General features: G+C 38.0%; 1 protein-coding gene across 1 annotated transcript; it reads left to right on the top strand.

Annotated features, from left to right (window-relative positions):
- Nucleotides 1-6119: 6119 nt before the first annotated feature.
- Nucleotides 6120-19856, top strand: LOC139117909 (hyalin-like). Its single transcript, XM_070681145.1, has 9 exons — nt 6120-6138; nt 6370-6609; nt 6847-7086; nt 8114-8353; nt 11055-11294; nt 11779-12018; nt 13560-13799; nt 18771-19010; nt 19708-19856. Exons 1-9 carry the CDS (start codon nt 6120-6122, stop codon nt 19854-19856), a joined length of 1848 nt encoding a protein of 615 aa, XP_070537246.1.

Genomic DNA, 19856 nt, shown 5'->3' with positions numbered 1-19856 from the left:
AAGAAAGATATACGGACCTCTGGCCAAAAGACCAAGAAGTGAAATTAACAATCAAATTTCTCTACAAATACTTTGTAGATCATAGAGCCAGGTTCCTACATACCAAATTTCAAGGTCACAGAGAAGATTTTTGAAGTATTTTTCCGAATTTTCTATGACCTTTGACCTGCCCTACACATCTGCGGCTAAGTATGGCTTTATCTTACCCAATATAAGAGTCCTAGAGGGCTTGTGTCTGTTGAAGAATGACTTGTATGGAACCAAATTGCACACCCAAATTTGGGGTTGTTCCTGACCTTTGACCCTTAAATCATCCTGTACATCATTAATTACCCACATATCAAATTCTACCTTAGCCAATAGAGCCAGAAGTCTGATTTTTGGTGGAGAGGGATAAGTATTGGAGAAAAGCTTTTCTTACAAAATGTCAAGTGACCAGAATGATCTTTGACCTCGATTTTACTACTGGGCCTATAAATCAGCAGCCAGTTTCAGTTGCACATGAAAACTAGGAGGGTCACTTTTTTCTTGAAAACACTCTTGAAGGATCACTATTTTATGCACTGCGTCATTTTGAAAAAAAACACCGGCCCAACCTACCTTTAATTTCTATCCAGTCCTTTACTGTAATAACCTCAGGGACTCTACATGTAGAATTCGTAAACACACATATCGCAGACCACCACTTCATGCACATAGAAGGCACCGTTGAAGTCCTACGGTGATTAATCAGCGTACATAGATCGATAATGTAAAGCTGAGTGAAAATGCATCTGTTTCTAGCTTAAACTGCAAAAAATAAATCGTGAATCGTAAATCTTGAATCGTGAATCTTGAATAGGCTTACCCACTCTGCGATGGTACTTATCAGAGGGACTTTGGATCCTATGCATTGGTTTTCATTTACATCTATACTTCGGGATTTTACTGTCATGTATTACTTATCACTGACAAGACATAAATTGACTCCTTTTCAGATCTCAGCCATCTGAATTCCTGTACCGAGTAGATACTATAATGCAGATTATCAGGTCCTCTCTTCACGAGGGAGAGTGGTTTACTGTTTTGGTCCTTAATCAACTGGATTTCGTGCCAGACACTCTTGCGAAATTACAGTGGTTGGGCTAATCAACTTAGGCTGCGTTCACACAAAAAAAGCAGTGAAGGGGCTGGAGAATTCGGGGGGATTCGAAAATTTAAAGGGTAGTGGAGGGAGGACTTTTAAGTTTTGCACTGCCTATAGGGGACCTGAAATTTTTTAGTTCCATTTTACCTTTACATTTTCCAATTCCAAGGTTTTTCAGGTAATTAAATAAAAAATGTATAACATATTAATGTCATCCAATTGTTCTAATGTTAGTGATAATTAAACACCATCTAGTACCATTTTGTCACATTTCATGACTTTTATCTCGAAAAAAAATCTTAACATTTATGATTTTTCGTAAAAAAACCAAACAAATGGGCCTAGTAAGGGGCAGAAGCTGCAACTCTTGATAATTTTTTCAATATTTTTATGCAATATATCAAATACAGTTTCTTGCTGTCTCCCGACAGAATGTTCAGTTTGTCGACAAAACATGTATGTACATACCGTCTTTTACACGTGCGTCAAGGAAGGACATGTTTTTGAAACTGCTGGCGTGTTATGTTTTGATTGGCGTGAAGCAGTGTTTCTGGCCTGAGAGCTCACAAAGTAACTATGGTTGCTACGCGACTGGAAGTACGATGCCATCTCGTCGTATTTTTCGCATAATCTCGTGCAATTATCAACTACAAACAAAACTTCCAAAAAGTTTAACACCTTTGAAGCTCATTTTAATATGAAAAGCCACTAGTCTACCGAGACGACCATGGAACAAAAGGCATGCCGTGTTTCCAGTCTGTCTATTTGTCTGTGGACTCACACAACAACAACCCAGCGATGCGGAGAGAGAGACGCATGCGCATAACAACTAGCGAGAGGGCGACATAACAATGCAACAACACGTAGTGGCGCTAACCGTTATTTGTGAACGCAGCGTTATGGACTAAAGAAATTGTTAGTGGAAACATCGTTGATTCAGTATTTCTGGACCCTGGCAAGCAGTTGATCTTGTTGAACACACAATCTTGTTATCAAAACCAAAGATCTATGGTTGGTCTGACCAATCAATGCCATTCTTTATATCATCCTTTTCAAATTTCAACAATATCTAAGAGTATAAAGGCAAAAACTTAGTTGGCTCTACACAATTAAGGTTATCCTAAAAAAAAAATACAAAAATATATTGACCCATTGATGCAGGTGCAGCCAACGGAGCTATTCATCGAAAAAGCTGTTCCTTGAGCAATTTTGAGGGCAGGGGAAATTTTAATTTTGCTTGGGCAGGGAACATATTTTTAGGTGGCAGGGGAGCAAATTTTAGGGTTTATTTTTGCCGGGCAGGGCAGATATCGGTTGATTGTCCCGGGGACAAGGCTTGGCAAAAATACGAGGAGAGAGGGGAAGCTACAAGGAAGTTGAGCCATGGTGTTTCTGGTAGAAGGCCACTGCAGTATATGTCTGAATGAGAATGTAAATTTTCAGGGGAAATTTTTTCACAGGGCTGGGGGAAATCGACAGGTTTTTTCATCTCAGGGTAGAGTAGCTTCATGTCTTCAGGGGAAATGGAACGACAAATATTGAGGGAAATTTTTGGAGGGCATGGGAAATCGGCAATTTTTTCGCAACAGGGCAGTTGAGCTTCAAAAATTGACAGTGGGGAGGGGAAACAGGCAAAAATAAGTGGGGAGTGGGTAAAACTGAAGTTTGAGTGCGGGAGGGTAAGTCGAAAAATTTTCAGTGGGAGGGCAAATTATGAACAGCTAATTAATTACCCTCATGACTTAAAATTAGTCAGTTCACATCACTTGTCATGCACAATATATCTTGTCGTTGTAAAGACCCCTTTAAAAGTGCATTGTTCGTTGGCTGCTGCTGATGGCCTGGTTGTACGCCTAGATGCATTGATATTGCCTCTGCATGGATGCATGATACCAGTTCCACTTCTCATATGTCCTAAAATCATCAAACTCATCAAATACCCTTTGCATTGCCCCTACATAAGTTACGGCTGTGACCAATTAGTCTGTAAGGACAACAATATGCTGCAGTTATGATTGTCATTTCTAATATCAGGTCATGAATGACCAACTTCCCCTTTCACAGTTCCTTGATACCTAGTATGCCAGTAGACCCACAGGACGTATCCGCCACAAGAGTGGCGTTGGATCGTTATATATTACCAATCTTAATTTTACTGGAAGTTTTATCCAATGAAGAAATATTCAAACATCAATTTGTGTAACTAATCACTATAATCGAAAAAGTTTAGAAAGCTTATTTTCTGGAACAAAGTAGAAAGAGTACCCGGCGATTATCGTATTAGTACACCCTGAATCAATCAAGCAATTTTTGGTGACATTTTGTGTGCTTAATCAAAAGCTTTCGAATCATTTCCTGATGTTTACTTAATACCTTTTGATTTTCAACTTACACAAGTACTTAGATAACTTGTTGGAATTATGGGTATTATGTAAAGTTTGATCATTTCTTTCCTTTAATTTGATGAGGTTTTACCTCACCTCTTTTTTCCTCCTCTCGCATTACTTTTGAATTTATGAACTAATGGTAGATTTACCTGGCAAATTTAGGAAATGATAGATGTTACATTATCAGCATTGTCTAGCTATTTCAGCCTGACCATCAATATGTTTTGCTGACAGTCTATGTCAGATTGAGCGATGGCAGCCCCAATTCTCATGCGATGATTTATCTCTGCTAAAGGTGTGCTCTTTCTGGTGTTGTGCGTAAATATGTTTACATTGCTCCTCCTTTCTGCGACACCATTATACACTTCCTTTTTTGAATTGTTGACGTTTGCATCGTTATTCCTGCTTGATCAAATTACAGTCTGTACACGTTCTAATTTATTTAACGCGTGCAATAGAAGTCCCTGTAAATCCATATCATCGACACGACAGGTCTTCACACATAACCGTACATGCATGTAGCCTTGCCTACCGCAATTTCTGGTTACTTTGTTCATAATGGCACAGTGGACTTCTTGTAAAATGGGGTCTGTCAATCTCCCTTCTCCATTTATTTGTCTCTGCAGAGCATATCCCAATCAGCCTGAAAGAATTGATCGATGCACAACCATAAAAATCAATCGCTTTTTGCACTGAGATATGTCTTAGTTATAAGTTGCCGTATTTTATATGCGATTTATCTCAGAGATTGGTCTTTCTTTTCAACAATAGTCCAGGATCAGAGGACGATATCGACCTCTCAACAGTATGTGAAAAACGTTTCAATAATTGAGTACAACACTCACTGTAATCATCCGTTTCTTAACACAGTACCCTACAAACTAACACCTACCTCGCAGTTTGTCAAATTGCCGCTGCGGATGTCAGTAAGCGATATTCTCACAGATTTTAAGATGCATTTGTAATTAACAAAATCCGCCGCTCTGTCATAGCTACCAACTTTTAACATGTTGCTTTTGATGTCATAGGCGGTTTAAAATGAGTTCATCCTCAGGAAGAGGCATTTCTCAAAACAGTAACAGATGATGGCGTACTCGACTCGCTGCTTGCAAATAAAATACTTTCCCATGACTTGATCAGACCTGAACTATGGGCTTTTGGAAAAGGTGTAGAGCCAAAGGAGGGTGTTACAGTGGCATATTTTTCCAAACACATGGCGAAATGGCAACCTGACATGCCTACATTAGCATATGCAGTTTTCCCATTAGTTGAAAGCGAACCTTGAACTGCAGGAGACTAGCATCGGTTGACGAATTTAAGGATTAAACTTCTCTGGGAGTCTTATTTCGGGCTGTAAGACCCCAGGCTAGAGACAAAAGTAGAAATAAAAATCCTCAACATATTGTTTACTACCGGCATCTCCAGATTTAACAGAAGTTTTGTGTGGCTTTTGACAGTGCCTGGCTGTCTGTAAGACAAGGTAACCTTGTAGGCGACAAAGGTTTTCATGACCTACAAATTGTACCGCAGATTACAGAAATCAATGACTCCATATAACATACAAACGTTTGTAATTATATAAATAATAGAAACTCCAAACACCAGCGAACAATGTTACTTGACCTCGTGAACAGTGGGGAGAGCTTATTTGTTAGGACACAGAGTAACATAAACAGAGTAGCAACACTTGCATGCCTTTTGTTCCATGGTCATCTCGGTAGACTATTGGCTTTTCATATTAAAATGAGCTCCAAAGGTGTTAAACTTTTTGGAGGCTTTGTTTGTGGTTGATGATTACACGAGATTATGCGAAAAATACGACGAGATGGCATCGTACTGCCAGTCGCGTAGCAACCATAGTTACTTTGTGAGCTCCCAGGCCAGAAACACTGCTTCACGCCAATCAAAACATAACACGGCAGCAGTTTCATAAACATGTCCTTCCTTGACGCACGTGTAAAAGAGGGTACGACTGACCGTAAACCATTGAGTAAAACCAGACAGTATCGATAAAAGACTTTCAAATTTGGTTCAAACACACTCATTATATATTCATAAAAATATGAGAGGAATTTTTAAAACGGTAAAACTCGTTTTCCTGAAGCTCAAAACACTCCCGTTTTCGCCAGCACGTCAATTCTGCTCAGCACCACACGACAACAACAACACAAACTTTGCCGAACATACTTTCGCTTAACAATTGGCGAAAATCCGAAAACTACCGAAGGATTCATGGTCGGCACTCTTCGGAAAAGAGAGGCGAGAGCAACCTGAGGCGAGGCGAACATGGATGGGTTACGTAACCGCTTCACGCCTTAAAAAATACCAAACCAGGATATTAATGGCGCAAATACAGTGATCTGATTATCCAGATTGTGAAAATAACCATGCTATATTTGTGATATATTACGGTTGGAACACGGACAAGCTTTCCTTGTTTGACATTTCAAAATCAGAATTTCAACATAGTAATGATATAATAGCAACAAACCACCTAAGCAACGTGTATACCACAACATTTTGATCGGTTCACGATATAAACGCAAGAGTTATTTCTTAAATACACACTCTAAGAGGTGTCTACAAATGTTTCTTATTCCCACGTTATGGCACTATATGATTCAAGTGAAGCAATCATAAGTTCTTGCAACCCTTCAAGACGCGCCTTCGTCTTTTAAGACACTTGAAGCTGCATCTCATGTGTATGTATGGGAAAATCTTTGAACTTGAATAACGGTTCCATTCACGATAACATGCTTGCAAAAATATTTGGGCACTAAGTATCTTAAATATTTTCGCTACTTTTTCAAAATTAAATCGTATAATTTGCTTCTTTCGTGGTTTTTTGTTTTACAGACCCTGAAGAGCCAACCATAACCTGTCCTGAAAACATCGACACAGTTACAGAACCTGGAAAACCCACAGCAATTGTGAATTGGACACGGCCTAGTGCTGCTGACAATTCTGGAAATGTGACAGTGACCAGTTACTATCGATCGGGAATGGACTTCAACATTGGCTTAACAGTTGTTACCTTGAATGCAACCGATCCTTCTGGGAATATGGATTCATGTCAATTCAACGTTACAGTAAATGGTATGTTTTGTTAAATATTAATTATTTCTTCAAAGAATACAGGTTTGAATAATATCTAAGGATCCTCTCATGAATGTTCTTGTACCAAAGATTTTGCCTGTGTACAGATTACATATCATATTGCTCCACATTGTATATTACTGTGATTTTGACTGGTAAATTATGAACGTTTTTCAAGAGTGCGAAAAAGAAACAAAAATTATTAAATGGTGTTTCTTTGATTATGTTTTTTCGAAGACACTGAAGATCCTGGCCTCAACTGTCCTAAAGACTTTACACAAGAAACAGACATTGCAGAACCATTCGCTGACGTGTATTGGCCAAACCTTAATGCCACTGATAATTCAGGAAGCGTAAATGTGACTTGTAGCCCCGAAGAAGGAAGCGAGTTTATCATCGGGTCAACAAATGTCTACTGTAATGCTACTGATCCATCCAGTAACTGGAATACTTGTAATTTCACCATTACGGTCATAGGTGAGTTTTAAACCCGCTATCAGCAGTGTAGAAAATTTCGTTTTTCCGCATTGTCAGTTTAACTTTGAACCCTTTCTCTTAAATTGTTTTGCTTGACAATGTTCATTTGAAAATGTTCATTTGAAAATGTTAGGGATTACTTTCTAATATCTGCCGGTTCTATAACTTTCAAATTTGATATTTGATTTTATACATTGCTGTTAATATTAGTGTAACATTTTTAATTGTGAACTGTAAATATCTTGTTTATTTTGGTATTCTTCTTCAAATATTGTTTTCTCTATATTGTTTATCTGATAGCTATCACATTTAGATTTATTCCAATGAACACGAAATCAGTGTTATTAAAACGGCAAATTTGCACACATAAATCACTTGGGTCATTTCTTACTTTTCTGATTTTGATCGAACATGTTCTTCTCCACTCTTGCTTTCACATTTGATATGCAGCTTCCTAAGGATAGCCGTATTAAGATGTACTGTAATGACCATATAATTCAAATGCATCTTTTCGAACATTTTATACAATTTTATATAGTGATCTTTCTTGTGAAATAAATACTTAATTTGCATGTTTTCTTCCCCTTGATAGATTTGTTCAACTTATTTTAAATGTTATGTAACATGAGTCACTTTTTAGGCCAATATCTCTTTTTTTCAATCGTGCTTTTTGATACTCCGTCCTGATAATTTTGATAAGCAATACGCAGATTCCTAATGCGTTTAAAGTAGCGGAAAATTTGTATTTGTAAATTTTTCAAAATTATTTTTAAATATTTCTTCAAAGTCATTTTCTCTCAAAACTGTTATGGACAGCTTAAAATGCTGTAAGTTTTGCTCAATTGATGGTGGTTTTAATGAAAATATAAATGAAGGCTTTATAATGACATAGTAATCAGTGAAATATGTCATTTTACTGTTATTTATAGGTTCGGAAAGTACCGGTTAAGTCTTCCAAATTGTCCCCTTCGGAAACATACTTCTGCCTGAATTTTGGAAGCCATCAAAACATTTTCCTTACTTGCAGACAAAGAACAACCCAACATGACCTGCCCAGATGATATTGAAAAGAAAACACTGGTTGGCAAGCCTTTCACTTTTGTGACTTGGTCATTTCCTAATGCTACTGATAATTCCGGCAATGTGACTGTGACTTGCAGCCATGAATCAGGAACTAAGTTCACAATTGGTTCATCAAATATCTCCTTCAATGCCAGCGATCCATATGGAAATTGGTATTCGTGTCACTTCATTGTGACAGTAATAGGTGAGAAATCGTTCGTTATACTAACTTAGAATCGTGCGTTCTGTGATTGACCTATTGATTACATGGCTTGTATAACAAATATTTCACTAATGTTGTATTGTGATAGTTCTGTTAATGATGCAGAAGCCAGAAACCACCTCTCGACCCTAATTTATTTATCATTTATACGAGAACAAACATGGTGCACTATAATTGTATTTATGATTTAATAAGATGTATTTTTTATGAATTGAGGAAAGCAAGCCATTCAAAGGTCAAATAGAATATAAGCGGACAATCCTTAGGAGTAGATCATTCAACTAAAACGCCACGAGGACTGCACAGTACTAAAATTGTCTATAACTCACTCTGGTTTGCATCATCATAGATTTCGAAATGAAGTTGGCCATATCACACCACACCTGTGTAGAGAAACTCCAAGACTTGTTAAATATGTGCATTCTAAAAAATAATGTACTATGGAATTATACGAGGAAGCTGAAAGTATAACGTCTTTAGGAAGCCTTGTAGTACACTAATGCAATTCAAGTACACATTGCAGTGCATGTGAATATTAAGGAAGTGAAAGCAACTGCTAAGTAACTTCACTCATCGGTTCTATTTGGTTTCGTGATATTATGGTACATAGCTTCGACCATCAGACGAACGAAAGGCAAATCGGTGAGCTTATACATATCAGAACGTAACATCGACTGACAGGAGAAGGTTTTAAAACACTTTATCGAGTCAAAGAAAATAAAAGACTGGAGGTCCTGCATATCCGCAACAAACCAAAATCGACTGGAATTAAACCTAATAGTCATTTGTGATGGTTGGCATAAACAGGAAAGACGCTGTTTGCCAAAGTGACATTAAAATATTTGTTCAACTAAAAAAATGAAATAGCACCTCTAATAAAGGCCATAAACTCTGATACTGAAACTAGCTGATAGTCTTCAAGTTACAGACGTAGGTTAATGATAATATCTATTATTATACATCTACCATCGAGAATAGTAGAATTTTGCGTGCACTAAGAAGCCGTACGGAACGCCCGTTCAGTAACAAGGATATTTTCCGGGCGCCCCATCCCCTGCGGTTGTATCCGCGCGTTTACTGTTGAACGGTTTCAAGGGACCCATTGGAATAAGAGTGCCAGAGCATATCTCTCGCGTGCTCTACGCAGTGTGTAGTAAACACACTCCCAAAACTTGATGAAGTGCGTCCGAGATATAGTCCACACATGGCTCGATAAAATCGGAAGAAAAATTGTTGACATTGCACGAAAACGGTCACTACTCTGACAATTTGTTGCCCCAGTCAGGAATGTAAGTAAATATCACGAAAATACCGCAAAGGATGCACGAGGACGTTGGCGCCGCGCATCGGTATCGCCCTCGGCTTTGCGTCGGGCGATACGCTGTGCCAACGTCCTCGTGCATCCTTTGCGGTATTTTCGTAAAAACCTCATAGTATTGTTCAAAATGTATCGACAGTAAAGACGTTCTCTCTTACATTTTCGATTTAAACCGGCGCGGCCAATGGAACTTTTAGTGGAAAAAGGTGTCCGTGCGCAAGTTTTCAAAGCTCAGTCAAATTTAGAAATAAAAAACGGGCGGCATGGAGGAAATTTCAAACAGTGGGTGCCGAAAAAAATAGATTGACAGGATTGCTATGGTTGATAGAAATTTACATTTTTGAGTGATTGATATAAAGTTTCATTAATAAAATGTACTTGGGGAATATGTGCATCTGGTAAGCAGGAGGGAACTGTTAGCGGTGGGGAGAGGGCCGTGTAGAGCTTGAACTGTTTTGGGAGTGGAAACTGGCAGGCTATAGATACGTGAGGGTAATTCTCTGTACGTGTTAACAGTATTCCCATAGGAAGACGTAACTCATTTGACATATATTTCTGACCCTTGGTGTATGTCCGGGTGGTAACAGTCTCAGAAACTTACAGGATACACAAAGGATCATCTGTTGCACTGTCAATGCTTATTCCATGATGTTTTAAATTGATTTTTAACACGTTTGATAAACCTTTACATTCAGACCCTACAAATGACAATTATAATACATATTTAGGGAGGTATGGATTTAGTAACAGCTTCCGTAATGCTACGGAGTCAGGATTTTAAGGTGTGACTTGAAAAAGCAAGGTACCAAGGGTTTTTCAAAAATGCAAGGGGGTGTGGTTTATAAAACATGACGTCTATTCAATCAACAAAATTTTCAATGTTTAAACATTGACAATGGTATACAAAGTTGCCAAAGTTCACAACATTGTCAAAGGTAAGCGACACTATATCGCAAAATTTATATCAAATATGTGAAATTCATTTCCAACAGGGTCATGAAATATTGTTTCATCTCCCTTCAGTTGAAATCAGGACCAACAGGACACGCCTGTATAACATTTGTAAATACAACGGAATGATGATTATGCTTCGGTCGCATGTATCAATCAATGACCTTGTCCCAATCAGAAGGACATCATAATTTTGGATGCGCAAACGAACAGTAAGCAAAGATGATTAAAGGGGATATTCGGAGCTTTTTGGCCTTATCTCACAGAATGGGTACACCAACAAGTTGTTTTCCCCTTGAAAATTAGACAATGCCTTTTATAAGCCATTGAATTTTAGAAAGCTGCAAAAGCCAACTTGATTTTGTTCCAAGAAACCTCTTTAACAAATGCACCATCCATCTTTTCGTGACGTAGATGTTGAACGCCCAATCATCATTTGTCCGGATAACATCAATATAACTACGAATCCTGGCCAACCGACAGCAGTTGTGAACTGGACGCAGCCTAATGCCACCGACAACTCAGGAAATGTGACTGTATCCGGTAGCCATCAACCGGGATCTGAGTTCGTCATCAACATTACGATTGTGAACTATACAGCTAGTGACCCTTCTGGAAATGAGGAGTCTTGTTACTTTAATGTGACGGTCTTCGGTATGTTTTCAGTTTGCTCTTTTCTTTTTTTGAAGATCGGGTCGTATGAAAAGAAAGAGAATGTTTTTGTGGATCGCATGTTATGTTTGGTCATGTTTAGTAACTAATTAGTAAAAATTAGAGAAAAAAACATTTGCATGGGACATAGTCGTTTCCATAACATTCTGTTTTTATGCTCACGCATAAACATTGAATAAAAAGAATTATCACTAGTGTAACGTTGATAAAGACCTTCATATTATTCCAAGCAAAGTGTAAAAGATGAACAGCAGTAGCTGGTTGATACAATGCGTGAAGAGATTTAAACTTGTATCATGGCATATTTCCATAAACATTTGACATACATTGTCATATAAAGAGAAGTAACAATAATCTGAATAGACAATGTAAGTCCAAACCCTCTCTTTAATTATCAAAACTATTAGGCCAATATGCAATACATGTGAAACAGATTTTTCTCATTAGCATATTTTTTGTTTGATAGATATTGAAGATCCACACATCCTCTGCCCTGATAACATTAAACTGAACACAGATCCTGGAAAACCCACAGCAATTGTGAATTGGACACACCCCTATGCAACCGACAATTCACAATATGTGTTTGTGACCAGTAACCATCAACCAGGAACTGAGTTTGATATTGGGTCTACAGTTGTAAACTATAATGTTAGTGATTATTCTGGAAATATGGATTCATGTCACTTCAATGTAACAGTCGTTGGTAAGTGTACAGTTTCTTTTACTTGATTCTGCTAACAATATTGACGTAGAACGAGCATTCAGGAGAACATAGGATCCTGCCACTGGCATTCCCTTAAAGGTATACTGTCACCTGTTCAAATTTTGCCACACTTACCATGGAAAGAGAAAATCTAACCAATCACAGATTTTAAGCGTGTGGCCGCTTTTTAAAACAGCGCCCTCACATGGGAATTTTGAATACAAAGGGACGCCCCTTTGACCATATATGGACATATTTAGATTACAGGTGACTGTATACCTTTAACTTCATTTTGCTCTGCATAAAAGCAGTTTTTCAGTGTCCATTTAATTGCACGCATTTGAATTACATGTCATTTTGGTTCAGAGGAAATCAATCACATTCATTTCTGTACACTACGTCGAAGTTTTCTTCTGTCAAGAAAAAACACTACATTTAAATAACTGTTTCAACAGTATTTTACTTGATGTAATGAAAAAAAATTACATTTCCAAAAGTCATTGAGACAATCGCTTACTACCGAAAGTGAGTACATAAACCGTTAAAACTCAACTATGCACTTAATTATTACGTATACTCTTCGCATTGAGTCAATATATTTTTCTGTACATGAAGTTTCAAAGGAAAACACACTGATGAATTCATGAGATGTATCAATATTCACATGAAGTAGAGCTTCGATGATAGATGAAAAAGAGTGTAAAACCTTATAATCACTCTTGATCCACGCTATGCTATTTTAATAAACTGAATTTCCCCTTGGCATTATCTCCATTGCTGGGATATTCAGTAAATTTACGATTGGATTCGAACTCACAAAGTAAAGCACCATACATCTAGCAAAGACATTACAGTAAAAACCACGATGCTGAATGTAGACCTTGGTATATGTTATATTTCTTGTTAGTGGTCGGGCGTTTGTTGCAGTACTCTTATGCTAGTGGAGGCGAAGGTAATGAGAAAAATATTCGTAGTCTGATTTAGCCCAACTTCTGTATGAAAATAATTTTGACTGATGATTCCTGCAAAGGTCAATGACTTTGCCATTTATTTCTATGTTACGTAGATGAAGAAAATCCGAGGATTTATTGTCCTGATGACATTGAAAGAACCACAGATCCTGGGAAACCTATAGCTGCTGTCAATTGGAAATTCCCAATGCCACTGACAATTCGGGACATGTTAATGTTACTGGTAGTCGTCAGTCAGGGACTGACTTCATCATCGGTCAGACAGTCGTCTACTATAATGCTAGTGATCCCTTTGGAAACATGAATTCCTGTAACTTTACTATAACAGTCATTGGTAAGTTTTTTCTTTCACATTCTGGCATATTGTTACGTCAACATGTTAAACGAGATTAAAGTGGATTCAAGCGGTCAGGGCGGCTGGACTGGCTGCAGGTGGGAAATGCAGAGGGAAAGTTGTTTATTTGCTTGATGGGCATTGGTGTTTGTCTTCGAAAATATCCCCTTGAAGACACTGCTCTATCTGAAAATTGAAAATATGTAGAAAGATCTTTCCTTACTTGTTTTTTATAGATAAGGAACGACCCAACATGACCTGTCCAGATAATATTGAAGAAAATACGCTGATTGGCAAGCCTTTCGCTGTTGTGAATTGGTCACTCCCTAATGCTACTGATAATACAGGCAATGTGACTGTGACTTGTAGCCATGAATCAGGAACTAAGTTCACAATTGGTTCAACAAATGTCTCCTTCAATGCCAGTGATCCATATGGAAATTGGTTTTCGTGTTACTTCCAGGTGATAATAATAGGTAAGTTTATATATACTCATGTATTCCTTTTCTTGTATTAATAACTATTATTATTATACACCTGTGTCTGTAACCTATTGAGTTTCGTCCAACAGTGAGTTTCGGTATGAGAAAACACGAAGTCGAGTCCAATACCTTTGACGCTAGGGCCAAAAAATAAATTGTACTGTTCCGATAACATGGTTTTCATAAATAGGGTAGGTAGGTCGGCAGAAATGTTTTCCCCAAAATATACTAGAAGCTTGGACGGTGACGGAATGGGCAAGAAAGCCATACTTTGCCTGCACGTTGATCCTAAAATCTTTTATTATTTGCTTGACGAATTTAAAATGACAACGAATTCAAATGCACTGTGATTGTATTTATGTTATTATAGTAAGTGAAAGTAATAAGTGAAGTAAAATATTATAAAGGGGACACTTAAGAATAGATCAGATAAGAGAAAAAAAACATATTGTAGATTTCATAGTACTTTATTTTCCAGCATTCACCTTAAGTTTGACTATCGTAGATTCTGAAATAGAGTAAACACATTTTTAACACAGTAATCTTCTAATTTTGAATTTTTTTCGGAAAAGCATGCATGCTTGAGGGAGATGATAGCAATAGTGCAAATGTTTTGAACTATTGTTTAGCCAGGACACTAGTGGCATTTGGTTCAGCAAACGAACACTTTGGCTCTAACCAAACCATGCGACAAAAGAAATTAACGTGTTAATAGTTCAATAGAGGATAGCAATGTCAGCTCGTCAATTCTTGCTTCTCAAAAATTTGATATTTATAGAACTAAAATGAGAAATGGAATTTTCGGGCAATTCAGCTGCCTTTTTGATGTCTTTACTCCAACGTAATGTTATAAGACATTATGAAAATATGTTTTGTAACTTGAACTTGACGTTGACTTTACCGTAAAAACAGATGACGAACAGTGAGGTATCAGAAAGCTATTTAGGGATGGTACATATCAGAGGGATTTTCAGGGTATCATGCGTGCTTTTAAATTTATAGTTCTTTCGAGAGACATTCGTTTGAAATCACATTAAGAACTAAATCACTTTGTTTTGAAGGGTGAGTTGTTGAGGAAGTGGTGTACCGGTTTTTGCAAATGAATCCCAATTTAAGGGCATAAGTATTCAGTATTGTTCAAATACTTGAACATGAGATATATTCTCACTTGACACAGATATTGCTGACCCCCTGTTTTGTTAAGGTTAGGAGTACGGTTAGCGTGATGGTCCGATGGATGTATGACAAGGTGGTGACAGTCTTACCTATGTATTCCAACAATGTTATAATACAGGTTTGATAAACCTTCCCATACAGGGGCCATTGAAGTGACAAAAATACATGCTCAGAAAGGTTTGTTTCCTTTTTGTAAAATATTCGATGGTGCTATCGAGGCAGGATTGTAAAGGATGATATTAAAAATACAAGCTATCTGGGGGTTTCTCAAAATTTTAAGAGTTGAAGGGGAAGTTTATTTTTTACAAATGTCAATAATAATCATAATCTTTATTTCTTATCAAATACGTCAATGTGCTTTACATTAGAAAGTGAAAAATGACAGCAATAAAAATGTTCAATAAAAGTAACGACCTATAGAATAATGGAATAGTAAAACCGATCAGCATATAAAATTCATGTCTAACTTGAAAAGGCATGTTTTTATACTAGTTTAAAATTATCACGTGACTGAAGTGCACGAACCTGTGACGGTAAAGAACTACACAAACGAGGTGCAAAAATTAAATAAGCTCTATCCCAATAGTAGGCTGTGCGACCAATGAATTCATGTAACTTAATTTCCTTACTAGAAAATGAACGCAAGGTGTGACTAGTATAATGTCTAATCAAGGACTCACCATGGAAAGATGGTACACGCAATGTGGTTAAGCAAACGTTATTCAATTTCCTATATTCGCGTTCTTCATAACGTTGTCGATGATTAGCAACAATATGTCCTACAAGCGTTGACATCAAATGAAAATTATATCAAACATGGTCATGAGATATTTCTTATCTTTCTCAAGTTGAACTCAGGACCAATGGCTCACGTGTACATACCATTTGTAAATATAACAGCACGATAATTACGCTCCATCTGTATGAACGAATCCATGATGTAGTCCCAACTACATATGCATCATAATCATGTTTGTGGCAATAACAAAAGGCCAGTGTGTTGAAAGGGTGATATTTGCTGCCTTGTTTGCGGCCTTATTCTCAGAATATAATTCTGTACTTGTTTCCCCCTCAAAGGTTTATCGTTCATAGGAATTCGAGGGTCAAATATCATATATTATAGCCCAAACAAGAGACTATATGCCCGATTGTAGCTGAAAATCTGCCAGGAGGTCAAATGGTCTTCTACCTTGAGGGTTCATAGTCCCTTAGGGACTGGTCAGTTTCTTCGGCCTGGGGGGGGGGGGTTGATTCATGGGGTCACCTTGTTTTTGATTTTGGTGATGGGGTCACCATGTTTTTGAAATACTCAATGGAGTGGTCAGTGTGTTTTTGCATTTCAACACGAGCTCGTACTTGCCTAAAATGCATCGTTCCAGCCACAAATTTCATCATTCAGTTGCATTTTTTGTTCGATCTTTGGGCACGCAAAAAAAATAATCAGACATTTTATCAGAGCGCCCTTCGGGTGCGTAACTTTAATATTATATCTGAGATATCTGTATATTTAAAGGAATATCTCACCTAAAAACATTTTTGTAATTTTTTTGTCAATAAATAATAATACTATTTCTAAGCTAAATAATGGTGTATTTTCCTTTTTTTCGTTGGTAAATTATTGTGAGAATGAAAAATATTCGGGGCTTGATGAAAAAACCTCAGTGGGAGCATCCATTCTTTGACGTCATAAGTGGCGTTCGTGGGTGTGGAACGGATAGGCCATACAAGGAGTTGCAGAATGGCATTTATATTAAGTTCTGTCTATATTTTGGAAAGTGACAATCACTCCTGCAATATAATGTTGTTTGGAATGATTGATTTAGAGGGTAGCCAGTGATGAAGAGTGTTACTGTTGAAGATGATGCCTTCGGAAATATTGTGAGCGTAGATTTTCTGCCTCAGTTCACTCAGCGTGAAATGTCTTCCTGGACCAGCCGACCTCCACAGTTTCATAGGAAAGTAGAAATCTAGATCTAGATCTACCTGCCCTTTTCTTTACAAAAGTTATTAGAGCAACATATTACTTTGATCAGGCCTTACTGCCTGTGGAATTGATCCTGTGCTCTCCTTGAGTACACAAATAAAAACAGCTGAGATGCCAGGCTGACCCCGGTCCCTTGGCTTTTCAGTCTCTGCGCGCGGCACCAGTTAGAGCTGGTCAAGGTCATTGCCTTGACACCCCCGAGCAACACATGAGCCTATAGAAGAGTACATTGCTTCAATGTCACCTCACCATTAACGTGACAGTCGATTGATTTTATTCAAATTCCTTCAGTTTATTCTGTTTTGATATTTATATGCCCACAAACTTGGGGCAAGTCTAGTCAGATACCAACTCACAGAAATGTACGGAGCCAATATGGTCGCCAACCCATGTTTTGATTTGTCACCGATTAATTGACTAATCCCATCGTTGACATTTCTAATGGGAGAGGACATTTAAGAGCGTAGGACGCTTTTTCTTGTATATCCAAGCATACTATGTGAAGACGTCCCATTTCTGAAACTGACAGAATGAAGTCCATCGGAAGGTTGATCGAAAATTGCCGGTTGTCTAGTCCAGGGCCCTGCTGTGTGCTGCACTCTGGACGTTAGGCCAAACAGTGAACTCGCACTTTGCTTGATTGTGTATATTTAACCACAGTTTTGACACGGATTGCAGACCTAAAGGACTGAATATAGAGCCTGGAAAAAGTGCAAACTTTACACAATGCCATTTTTTAACTGAGGAGGTGAGCCTGATTCGACCCCTTTCTGACTTGTAGACTCACGTCCGGCGTCGGTGCGGTCGATGAACAGATTTGTACAGTTGTTGTATTTTAGGCGTAATAACGTACTGCAGTTTATCAAATAGTACAGTTTAGTGAGCTACTAATTATGAATGGTTTGAATTTGATTTATAGAATATCCTGGGTGGGCCGGCTCCCTGTCCAGGGCATGGTTTTCCTGTGCAGTACACAGCGGTTGAGCTAGCTTTGCGTGGGGTTGGCTGCTTGTTAACATTGTCACTCAACACAACTCTGCCATACAGAGCAAAGAGAGAATCGTGCTCTCATGGAAATATCTGTAGGTCCACACCAAATTTGACGGCAAATATGTAGACTAAAACGAACCAGGTTTATGTTGTTGCAGCGCTAGCCCCTAACCGCACATCTATTCATCAAAGCGAAATACCTGATACTTCTCGAAGTTGGTACCCAATCTCAGGGGATTGCTCTCAAAGGTTAGCCACTTTTGACGTCATGCCACGTGACAAATACACGGCGATTATGAACTCGGACGTTTCCTGACAGGGTGAATTTTTCACAACTTTAAAAGTGAAATACACTATTGCTATAGAAGTAGTTGCCACTACAACGTTATGGATTTTTCGATATAATGAATATTGTTTTGATTTAATTAAGTTCAGACAAACAAAAAAATACGTATATAAGGTAATATGTTGAATGGCAAGGTCAACAAGTTATAACTGCACAAGACAAAGTAATAATACTCAAAAGAACATGATGCCAGCTTACTTTGTAAGTCATGGCTTTCTATAATTCCGGTTCATAATCAGTGAAATGATTATTATGTGGCGGCCCGCAACGTCATCGACGAGTTATCATTGAATCATAAAGAGCACCTGGTGTTCAATATGCAAGGCATGTAATAATGACTTTTGGCATCAAAATAAAGAAGGCGATACCACTTATGTAACACTTAATTTTAGAAAGCTATTTGAGCAGCCTTGATCATGTGCCAGGAAATCATTTTAACAAATGCCTCACCCATCTTTTTGTGACCTAGATTGGGAAAGACCAAGCATCTTCTGCCCGGATAACATCAATATAACTACAAATCCTGGCCAACCGACAGCAGTTGTGAACTGGACGGAGCCTAATGCCACTGACAATTCTGGAAATGTGACTGTATCCAGTAACCGTCAATCGGGATCTAAGTTCGTCATCAACATGACAGTTGTCAACTATACAGCTAGAGATCCTTCCGGAAATGAGGATTCTTGTCACTTTAATGTGACAGTCATCGGTATGTTTGTTATTTCCTTTTTTTAGTAAAATGAGACAATGTGAGCTTTTTCATGAAATAGAATGCTCCTGTGAATCGCACTTTATATATTTCGCCTTGAAGAAGCGTTTTTGCTCGATTGTTTTTGTCAGTAACTTTTTAAATTTTTTGAATGGATGCCGAGAATTGGTCCTTTCCTTGTGTAATATCATCATATTGACTATAGCCATAGCATCGCTTTGTTTGATCAAGATACTTTGTCCTTGTTTAAAGTTGCCTGTACCAATCAAATATTCCTTATGGGAAACAAAAAGGCAACAGACTAAAAGTATCGTTTTTTTCCGAGATATCGAGTCAATCGCGACCATCTGCATACAATTTTACCATTTGTTAAAGTTCCTTTGCAAAACAAAATTTCACAGCGCATTCTGTACACCGGAATTTTAAAGTATTAGCTCCACCCAGACATTGGTTCAACAGTTCATAACATTAACAAGCCCGAATAACCACCAGTGTGACGTAGAACATGGATAAAAATCCAAATGACTCCTGCTCTTCGTTATCAACTGGAGTTTTTTCCTGCATTAGTAGCGTTCATACATGCACACCACGGAACTCTCCATTCTGCCCCAAGCTTGCGACGCCACGAGCCATTCACCTGAATACTATTGTTCCAGACTGTTTTCCGTTGAACCATTTAAAATTATTATAATTCAAGAAGAGGCACTGATCACCACTAGTGTGACGCAGAACCGGACAGATGAAAATCCTGTTCTAGTTCGACCAGATTTTTTCCTGCACACTTGCGGGGACAAACCGATGTGTCAATATCGATGTCAAGTTGTCATGACAATTACGAAGTGGTGA

This window comes from Ptychodera flava, chromosome 18 (genome assembly GCF_041260155.1).
Source record: "Ptychodera flava strain L36383 chromosome 18, AS_Pfla_20210202, whole genome shotgun sequence".
NCBI classification, from domain to species: Eukaryota; Metazoa; Hemichordata; class Enteropneusta; family Ptychoderidae; genus Ptychodera; species Ptychodera flava.
The sequence above is the reverse complement of the archived record's forward strand: the minus strand, read 5'-3'. Positions and strand labels throughout refer to the sequence as shown.